Below are 10,678 nucleotides of genomic sequence, written 5' to 3' on the forward strand. Positions count from 1 at the left end.
TTTGATAATTCCAACCCAGCCATAACTTTATCTCTCTCTAGACAACCCCCCTTTTGGTAATTGAGTTAATTTCTTTAGTGGGCACTGAAGCCTTTGAGAAATTTTAAATTGATCGCTAAAGTATTTTTCTAACACTATTCGTCACTAAATTATGAATCAATTTTATAAGTGTCCACTCATTTATTAAAATTTAATTTATAATCTAATTTAAAGAGATTGTCAATTTAGAGCTGCGTGACATTTTATGGCCTGTTTGTGCCCCTTTAAATTCAAATAATGATGTATGGAATAGTGATTTATTTTGAAATGTGTTGTTAAAAAAGAAGAAATTTTTTTTATTTATGTGTAATATTATTTTAATGAAAAATGTGTTGTTAAAAATGAGTACTATGAAAAAATAATATGGCAGAATAGTTGACAAATAGGGGCTTAGTTTGTTTCTCTCTTCTTTTAATTAACATAGAATGACTTCATTTTATTTGGCCGGTGGATTTAGCATGTAATTGACATTTATAATCGACACACGACAAATTTCGAGTCCGTTTGTAGAATGTTATGACAACCCTTAAGTGCCAAGTTCATCTCAAAGTTGTCGATTCCTCCATTAATTACAATTCAAAAAATCATCTATCATTTAATCTAACCTCATGTCGAAATAAAAATAGGCGGTTAGGTAAAATTCCAACCTTTTGAAAGGAATTTTGTACATATTTTATCCAAGAAATCTAAATGACATCTCGGAGGACTTAATGGATCCGCATCAAATGACATATTCCAAAATTTCTATCTTCAGCGGTATTAAGCACGGGTCTATGTGACTAATTTGAAAATTTACCCGAAGTTCAGTGATGATCAGTGAAAATAACTTTGATAATTCGAAGCCAACTATCAGTCTCTCTCTCTAGAAAAACACCCCTAGTCACCCTCTCTCTTATAAATGGTTTGTTTTTCTTTCATTTACACCCTCAAATCTCTTTCTCCCCATTCTCTCTCTATCACCAAAAGTCAGCGTCTTGTTTTGTCTCTTTTCTTCTCCCAATACCACCCCACCCTACCAATGGATGATGATTGGGATCTTCAGGCGGTGGTGAGAAGCTGCTGCACCACCACCTCCACCTCTTCCGCCACCTCCTCCACGGTCGCAACAACCACCTCCGGCAGCTCCCATCTCTTCAGCAGCTTCAACACACAGCAAGATGTGAACTTTACTTCCTTTCAAGATCTGTTTGAGCCAAGAAAACATAGCTTCTTTGAAGATTTGCAGGATCTGTATAAACCCTTTTTTTCACAGAGCAAAACAATTTCACCACTCTCTGTTCTTGGAGGATTACAAGATCTACCACAGCAAGCACAAATTCAGCCTAAACAATCTCTTGTAGCAGTAAAAAGTAGTACTTCAAATACTCCTAGCTCAAGATCCAAAAGAAGGTATATTTGAAAATAATTACTTTTTTCATTCAACTTATAAGTAATTCTGTTCTGTTTATTGAGTTCTTAAGAATATTTTTTCCAGGAAGAACCATTTGAAGAAGGTTTGTCATGTACCTGCAGATAGCTTATCAAATGACATGTGGTCTTGGAGAAAATATGGCCAAAAACCCATTAAAGGATCTCCCTATCCTAGGTTAGTTATCACTTATAAGAATTTTTGGCTTGAAGAAAAGTGATTTTGAGAAAAATAATTAGTGCCCAACTGCAATTTCATTTAAGGGTTGTTAATATTTTTTGCTTAAAAGGTCTGTTTAGAGGAATTTTATGGTAGTGATTATGATACCTTTTTGTATATCGAACAGGGGATATTATAAATGCAGCACTTCAAAGAGTTGTATGGCCCGGAAACAAGTGGAGCGGAATAGATCCGACCCGGGAATGTTCATTGTAACTTACACGGCGGAGCACAACCACCCTATGCCTACTCACCGGAATTCTCTTGCCGGAAGCACCCGGCAGAAGCTGGCGACCACCCCAAGTACCGAAGCCGATGATACTGATAAAATCACTTGCTCAACACCGGTATCGCCGGCGGAGAGCCCCTCGACGGCGCAGGAGAAGGTGGAGAGCAGCAGGGAGGACAGAGAGAACCAAGTTGAAGCTGATGGTGAAGATGACGAATTTAGTGTCTCAAACATGGATTTGGATGATGATTTCTTTGTGGGTCTTGAGGAATTCACTAGCCCGGATCACGAAGATTTGTTTTCCGATCTGTTTCCGGCGAGTATGCAGTTATCTTGGCTCGCCAGTAATGCAACATCCACCGCTGCCGGCAGTAGTTGACTTGCCAGAAAGTGACCCACCTATGGAAGTCCATTGAATGTCGAATGATGCTTTTCTTGTCACTCACTTCTCTTTCATTCTATAGTGGGTCAACAACATTTGTGGGCACTAAGGTCTTAGCAAAAATTTGTGCTCTACGTAACTTCTTTTTGATTCAAATTGATCATCAAAACATAAATATTTCGTTATGAGTTGATCGTTACTTTCAGTCTGACTAAAAGATGATGCATCAATCTACGACCAACTTGAAATAAGAGGATGTTTGTGAACCATTTTCATGTAAAAATGTATTTTAGAATAGTAAATTGATGAGAAATATGTGGTTGAATACTAATGAATTTTTTTATTTTTTTTGCATGTAATATTATTTCAATAAAGAATATGTGGTTGAAAATAAAAGAAAGAAAAATGCATTTTGAAAAAAATAGGTACCTAACGGGACCTAAATCAGCGCTCAACTTAAAACAAAATAAAATTCGTGATGAACTAATTTTTTGTAAAAATTTAATGAATCCTTTAATAGTAGTTATATTTGGTTCGTTGAGAGTAGTAGGGAATCTTAGAATCACAATGTTTTTGTACCTAGAAGGGTATATAGCTCCATCATAGGGAACCTTGTAGAGGGAAAAAGTGTTTGATTCTATGTTTGTTGGCACTATTGTAAGATAAAGGCACAAAAATGGTTTTTGTGAATCAATTCAGTTGGTTGTGAATCATGAACATTTTCATTGCAATCAATTGCTTAATACCTTTCACATTCCTTTATATGGGGTATGCTTATTTGTTGGTGATGTGAGTGATTGTGTAACTAATTATGTTAATCAACATATTCCAAACCTATGTGGAATCTATGGGACAAATGATAGGACTCCTCCAATGATGTTTAAACTTCTACACACTGTTAAAAAGTTCTCTTATTTATTTATTTTTAACCTTTTCTCTCAATAATACGACTATCTAGTAATCACTAATCAATGAGCGAGAGAAACCCCACCCCTTATTTTTGTAGTCGGTTTCAAATTTGAGTAAAATAAAAGGGTAGAAATACTTTCACTTTGAGGCTAAGAGAGCGTTGAACTTTGGTACATGACACCTAGCTATAAGAGAAAATGGTAGCAAAAACTAATATAGCATGTTTTGATTGTTAATAATTTTGATGTTTTGAATTTGCGTGACAATTAAAACCCCCAGACCGGTTTCTCCCACAACCCTCTTTGAAATAAAAAAAAATTACACAAAGTAACCAAAAAAAGGAGAAATTAGAGAGAAACTTTGGAGTACACAAAAAGAGAAAAGACGATAAAAGGATATTTAAAGAAACAGCATCGAGCCGTTCCATCAACATCCATCATCATGCCATTTGTCATAATCTAAGCAGTCTCAGAACACAAAATAAGGTCACATTTTCAAAATATGAGACAATTAAATAGATCACAGAACTAAGTTAACAATCCAAGCACAATCATCCAATTTCATCAATTAAAAAGCCCCAAATTGTTAAGCATTGGCTCGATGGTATTTTTTATCTCACAGAATATTTATTCAAAGTACGAATTGAAATTTTATTGGTTAATCGCGCAATGACATAAAGTTGAAAATTTTCCATTCGTTAATCAAGTTCTATTATATCTTGGCTGCGGTTAGTCTTTGGCGAAATTGTTATTTCAAACTCAACAAGGATAATTGATGATCATGACCATGAAGATCATGATTGAAACGGGATGGCTCGATGGATTGAGCTTGGGATGGATTCCCTGGACTGATTATGGGTGTTATTGTCATGAACTATAATTTTGAACTAAATGGAGACAATACATTATATCAAAATATTATTTGAGTATAGTAAATAAATTATATGGTTTGAATTAAGGAAACAAACGAACTCTCAATCTTTTTTTGAAAACATAATTACAAGAAAGAATAGACGTTGTTTTTTCTCTATTGCAAAAGTAAAAAATAAAAAAATTAATTTTGCAATTACAATTAGATTTACATTGAGAAAATGAAGTGAGAAATATATGTTGGTATGTTAATGATAAAATAGAAACTACACATAATGTGTATGATTTAAATGAACAAATTTTAAATAATGTGACATATAATAAAACAATTGTCTCGTCATAATTAAAATAAAATTAATTTACTATGAAATAAATATTAATTACGAAGATGAGATACATAGGAATTAATGAACGCTTACTCAAATAAATATGTAGTTTAAACAAAAGTACTTTTATGATTACGCTGTTAATTAAACAATCAATTTTATATGTATAACACTACTTTGATTCACAAGCAAACCGTCAATAACCTTTCATAAACAACTATTTTGAGATGACTCAAGAAATTACAGTATTTCCTTCTTCTTTTTTTAATGATATTTCATATATTAATGTCTTAAACAAATATTCCAGTAATACAATTTATACTAAAAAATTTATTCCACGACAATATAATAAAAATATTAATTTAAAAAATTCTATATAATAAAGAAATGATATTTAGTCAATTAATAAAACGAGAGCATTTTTCTAATTATGCAGTTGTACAATTAATTCATTAGTCACGATACTTTTTTGGACAATCAAACGGTCATCAACTTTTGGTAGAAATTTTGTTCATAGAAGCTCTTCTATAAAAGGTCTGTTCACAACAGTCGTACCAAAATGACCCGGTCTACTTGGTAGTGTAGTTAGTAAATAATTATACCATTACATGACATTTGACCAACTTGAAATGGAGAATGAAGCTTCATGATTAAGTTGAAATTTCACTTATGTTTACTCGAGTACTTAACCCTTACGTAATCATTGACATTCTGTTCGTTGAAAGTAGTCGAGAATCTAAAGAATCAAAATGCTTTTTTTACCTACAAGGCTTAATCTTATCATAGGGAACCTTGTAGAGGAAAAAAGAGTTTGATTCCATGTTTGCTAGCTCTATTGCAAGATAATGACACATAAATGGGTTTTGTGAATCATGAACATGTCCATTACAATCAATTGCTCAAAACACCTTTATTTACATTATATTTTTGCTCGATTTGGGTGTTTTATGTAACTAATTGTAATCAATATATTCCAATTCTACGTGGAATCTATGGGACAAATGCAAGACAGCTTCAAAGAATGCGTTAAAATGCCTGTCTTATTCCGAAATGTGAATGGGGGATGATGATGACTTCTACACACTTCTAAAGGGTGTTAAAATTCAAAGTATCCTCAACACTATCTAGTGATCAATTCGTAATGAAATTCTCTTTTAAACGACTCATGTAAATTATTGAAATATTAATAAGAAGAAGATCGATACAAAAGGAAGAAAAAAGAAATTTCACGAATTTACGTGGATCGAAAAATATAATCTAGTATTTAGACACCACATAATTACTCGTCTAAAAAGTCCTAATGAGCTCAATACAAGTCATTTTCTTGGTGTAAGTGGCTCATTTTATGGTGCCATAAAGACCTGATAGACAAACAAAGGATAATAGGCCATTCAAACTATATTCTTCATAGCCAGTTGCAGTGTGGATAAAGAAAGATTGTTGTGGAAGAATGACTTGAGCATTCACCCGAATATGCTTCTCCTCTATAATCAAATTGATTTTCACCAAGCAAATTCATTCAATAAACCATAATTGAAAATGAAGCTTAATTTGTTGTTATTGTAAGCTCTATTCGACTCGCATTATCATCTCACATACATATGCTATATCTAAAAATATGGATACTAAACAACACCAATTGCACAAAGAAAAATGCTATTTTTGGACATTTACTTTCCTCTTTCATACTAACACTAAGAAACGAACTGAATCTTTCAAGAATTCCCCGATCCAACAACAAATGTTTGACCAAAATCTTCTACCTTAAACTCTGATAAATCCCAAAACTGGTTATGCAGTGCACATGTTAAGATACTCCAAATGAACACACGGTGCAGTGAAAATTCCAGATTTGAAGGAAAAAACAAACAAGCAGTCTCTATATTCTGGTTACTGCTCAAACTCTATTGTCTCTATTCATCCTGTAAATTTGGAGTTACAAGCTTTTGAGCTGCATCAGCTGCTGCAGAGGCTGCATCACCTAAACCCGACTTCTGTAACTGTTGCATAAAAGCATCAATTTCCGTAGCACCAATTTTATAAGGGCTGTGGGCCGAGCTAGGAAAAGAACCATTTGTCACTTCTTCCTTGTACTCCAGGAGAGCTTTGTTGATGATGTCTCCAACACGAGCATACTGTTTACAAAACTTCGGAGTAACCTGTGATGGTGAAGCCAATCCATATCGTGCAATGTACATTTAATCTTCCAAACGCAAATATTCAAAAACGAAGAAAATGAATTATTTGATGAGAGATGGGGAATAGTGGCATTAACCTTGGCATGATGTGGATGTTGCAACATCCCGAGAAGGTCATGATAAACTAGCACCTGCATTCACAAATTGGATTTTATTGAATCAACAGATAAAATATTTATTGATTTGAAACCGTAATTTTTGTTCATGACAGGTGTAGGATCTGTGAACTAGGCCATAAACATATATTCAGCACTGTGCATTTTAAGGCGCAGCTGAAAAGTCTTCCTCCTCAATTGCAATGTAAGAAGGATGAGGAATGCATAGGGTCAGTACTACTAAAGATGCCAAAAACATTTCTCAAAATAACAATTTCAACAAATTCATTCGTCAGCAGAAAAAAAATTGTTCTGAATTACACAACTAATTGCATTAGCTCATGTATAATAAGTAACAAAATATATTGCTCCATAGACTGGGAAATATAGGCAACAGTCACGAGTTCTATTTGTCAGTTTACGTAAAAGGTGATGTGGGTTGATTTTCAAACAAAGAGCAATACTAACAGTTTCCATTCTTGAGATGATTACTCGATTGCATTGCCACTCAACCACCAGCACTGCATCACCAATGCACAGACACACCAGACAAAGAAGTGAAAAAAAGAAAACAGGAAAAAAGGGGAAACAAAAAGAGTTTCTACATATAAGCCCTTGAAATAGGAATCTCGTCAGACTTTTTTCACAATATAAAGTTCTTTATTGTAAAGAGTGTATATGTTACATAGATAAGCAAGTTCGGTATTATAGGCAACAAAGCTAAATTGAAAAGCTATTCTCTTTTGCCAAATTGCAGGGTGGACACAATATTCCTGTCAATTGAACATTAAATACATAATAACAAAATTAAAACGTAAACAATATAATCATAGCATCATGGATTTTAAATTCCTGAAGAAAAGTCATTCCTTTAGGTGCAAAATGTAAACAGAGACATGCGTATACTGACCTGACCACTACAAAAAGGCCCAGCACCAATGCCAATGGTCGGTATCTGAAGAGCTGATGTTGCTGCAGCAGCCACAGGTGCAGGAACACATTCTAACACAACAGAAAAACACCCTGCTTCTTGCAAAGCCAGGCCAGTCTCCACTACCTGCATAGCAAGGTACAACAGCCCGAGCGAACAGATTTAACGTGTGTAGCCACTGGAAGCAGACTCAGTGAAAAGTCACGTGCATCACAGAAGTGTGAACTGCTTTCCTTTATATCATTAATATAGCATAAAAGTGTTGTATGTGTGCTGAGCAGTATAAGCTCCTTTAGCAAAGCAGATTAAAAGTAACTTTTACCTTTTTCTTAAACTTAGCAAAACATGCTCTAACCTTTTTTTTTTTTTTTTCCTTCAAAACTCAGAAGTGAAAAAATAACACTCCCAATTAAGCTTTGGAAACATGCTCTAAATACTAAATATTACCTTGACTGCACTATCCACATTTCTGCCTTGAGGCCTGAATCCTCCAAGAACACTAATGGCCTGAGGGGTGAGCCCAACATGCCCCATCACAGCAATTCCAGCTTCCACAATAGCTTTTGCAGCTGCAATTCTTGAAGGTGCCCCACCTTCCAATTTAATTGCATCCATCCCTCCTTCCTTTAGAACCCTTACTGCTGTATCAACTGCCTGCTCAAAATTCAAATTGCAACATCACCTACCATTCTATATTCAAACCTGAATGCATAACAGTTTACCACCAATGTAAAGTTCGCAGCCTTACTTCAGAGGAAAAGGGAACAGTATCAGGTAATAACCTCCATTCGGTATGTAATTTATGTGAACGGCGTGGATTCAAGAACTACATCTTTATCATCTCAGACAGATGGAATTCAAGAGCACCCTATCATCAAATCTTTTCTTTCATGTCTAGTTGTAATACCAATACTGTAAACCCCTCCTCAGAAACTAGAACAATAGTAATTACTAGGGGTTTGCTAATCAAGAATCAAAATGGTCTTGTCCAGCCTGAGCAAGGGACAATCCATAAAGCTATCAAGTTATATTCATCAATGTGCACAGTGGACTGAAATTTCTTAAAACAGCAAGTCCCCAATGTTCTGCCCAAGTATTTAGCTTCATCAATTGAAAAATTCAATTTGCTAATCAGAAATTGTGATGGTTCCTACGCGATTACAGTGCTTCTTCCTTTGAAATGGAGTTCCATTCTGTACAATTACTCTATAGCATTAGCAATAGAGAGAACAAATTTGCCTTAATGACTTATCGTATTCCTAGGACTCACGTCATGTGATCTTGTATTGAACATAATCATCTTGTTTTTGGATAGAAGGAACAAAATCACACCCCATCCCCATGAACCATTTAATTAAAAATAAACAGCGAAACAATTGATCATCCTGTGCTTGATCACATAAACAAAAGGGATAATAACAAAATCAATACATATTCTAGTTAGAAAAAAAGGGCTAATCACAAGTTCTGGTGACTGGTGGTTCTTGCACGGTGAGGTACTTCTTCCTTTGAAACGATGTTCCAAACTATACAATTATTTGATAACATTAGCACTAGAGAGAACAAAGGACACGTCCTATTTATAGGACTCAGATTATGTGATCTCGTATTTAACATAATCGGCTTGTTTTCGGATAGAATACACCCTATGAACCATTTAATTCACATTAGAACAAAAGGGTTAATAACAAAATCAATACATGTTCAAATTAAGAATTAATAATCTAATTCACCATCAAAGAAGTTTAAGCCATAATACCTGCTGAGCACTTGACTCATAAGTCCCAAAAGGAAGGTCCCCAACAAGGAGCGGCCGGTTGGCGCCGCGTGCCACCGCTCGACAATGCACAAGCATCTCGTCCAAGGTGATCGGCAGAGTGGTGTCATGGCCATGAACCACCATCGACGCTGAGTCACCAACTAAGCAAATATCAATCCCCGCAGTATCCAAATGCACAGCCGAGGGATAATCATAGGCAGTCACCATCGTTATAGACTCATTCTTCTTGTACTTTTGGCGTAAATTGGTTAGTGTCACTCTCTGGTTCGGATTCTGGGGCTTTGGTCCGCCATAAACACTGTTTTCTGGGACATTGCTCATGCATCTCAAAAGGGTTGGCATAAAATTTGAATTTTTTTTAATCAAACATCCACGAAGAGTCTTGGAGATTGAAGAGAAAGTTGCCATTTTGAAAAATCCAAATTGAATGGTCCTAAGGTGTCCAAAGCGGGCTTAAATGGCCACCAGCAAAAGGTTGGTGAGCGGTGGTTCTTGGAATGTGGGATGGATGAATTATTGAACCTAACTATAAGTATTTCTTTAATTTTATTTATTTATTTTTGTAATTTGCATTTAAAATAAATAAATTAAATAGAACCCAGTTGGTACTACACCATTAATGCATTCGATTCCGGATAATGCTACTCATTTTCACAGGATGATATCACGTGATTCAGAACACGCCTTTTATTATCTTATTATTTAATATTGCATATGCAAACAAAGAATATCCATATTCTATTTGGTAGAGATTAAAATTAAACTTTTAGTATATTTTGATAAAAGTTAATAAAATATATGATTAAAATTAATCTTTGACTTTGACTTAAATTTTAATCAAATTTTTTAACAATACCCAATTGGAGCTGAATAATATTACTCTTGAATTCCAATGAAGAAATTGTTATTATCGAAATGTTTGGAAAATAATTAATGAGTATTTTGGGTTGCACGGCAAAAGGAAGCATGCTTTAGAGGGGACGAAGTTGAACATATAGGCTCTATAAATCTATTTCAACATCAGCCTTATATATATATATTTATCTGAGTTTCCGTTTGACAAAAAATTTAAATTATTTATAAATGGTCAAACTTCATTTTAAATATATTAAACTCATAAATACTTTCCATCATCTATCACTTAATTTTTTTTATTCATAAATTAAACTACTTATAAATTCTTTTCAAGAAGAATCTAAAATATAACAAAGAAATAAAACAAATTAAACGGGTAAATTTCATCGGCGTCGACTGAACTTTATCCTTACAATCAGGCTATTGAACATTGATACG

The 10,678-nt window shown here is 34.4% G+C and overlaps 2 protein-coding genes across 2 annotated transcripts; one reads left to right on the forward strand and one right to left on the reverse strand.

The window, feature by feature from the left end:
- Positions 1–922: 922 nt before the first annotated feature.
- LOC111409737 (WRKY transcription factor 22-like) lies at positions 923–2,604 on the forward strand. The gene is made up of 3 exons (XM_023039746.1): positions 923–1,428; positions 1,514–1,624; positions 1,794–2,604. The coding sequence occupies exons 1-3, from the start codon at positions 938–940 to the stop codon at positions 2,272–2,274; spliced, it is 1,083 nt and encodes a 360-aa protein (XP_022895514.1). The 5' UTR covers positions 923–937; the 3' UTR covers positions 2,275–2,604.
- A 3,275-nt stretch (positions 2,605–5,879) lies between these two features.
- Positions 5,880–9,880, reverse strand: LOC111409739 (3-methyl-2-oxobutanoate hydroxymethyltransferase 1, mitochondrial-like). The gene is made up of 5 exons (XM_023039747.1): positions 9,365–9,880; positions 8,053–8,259; positions 7,585–7,731; positions 6,657–6,710; positions 5,880–6,540 (listed from the first exon to the last, which is right to left on the reverse strand). Exons 1-5 carry the CDS (start codon positions 9,791–9,793, stop codon positions 6,295–6,297), a joined length of 1,083 nt encoding a protein of 360 aa, XP_022895515.1. The 5' UTR covers positions 9,794–9,880; the 3' UTR covers positions 5,880–6,294.
- Positions 9,881–10,678: the final 798 nt, after the last annotated feature.

The sequence above is a fragment of the Olea europaea genome, chromosome 15 (genome assembly GCF_002742605.1).
Source record: "Olea europaea var. sylvestris chromosome 15, O_europaea_v1, whole genome shotgun sequence".
NCBI lineage: Eukaryota > Viridiplantae > Streptophyta > Magnoliopsida > Lamiales > Oleaceae > Olea > Olea europaea.

Bases quoted from the DNA above. Each gene is read 5' to 3' on its own strand.
- LOC111409737 (XM_023039746.1), top strand. From the start codon at position 938: ATGGTTTGTTTTTCTTTCATTTACACCCTCAAATCTCTTTCTCCCCAT. The intron at 1,429-1,513 runs GTATATTTGAAA...TATTTTTTCCAG, and splicing joins AGCTCAAGATCCAAAAGAAG to GAAGAACCATTTGAAGAAGG. The intron at 1,625-1,793 runs GTTAGTTATCAC...TATATCGAACAG, and splicing joins AAAGGATCTCCCTATCCTAG to GGGATATTATAAATGCAGCA.
- LOC111409739 (XM_023039747.1), bottom strand. From the start codon at position 9,793: ATGGCAACTTTCTCTTCAATCTCCAAGACTCTTCGTGGATGTTTGATT. The intron at 7,732-8,052 runs GTAATATTTAGT...CTTGCTATGCAG, and splicing joins ATGTGGATAGTGCAGTCAAG to GTAGTGGAGACTGGCCTGGC. The intron at 6,711-7,584 runs GTCAGTATACGC...TTGTGAATGCAG, and splicing joins GGCCTTTTTGTAGTGGTCAG to GTGCTAGTTTATCATGACCT.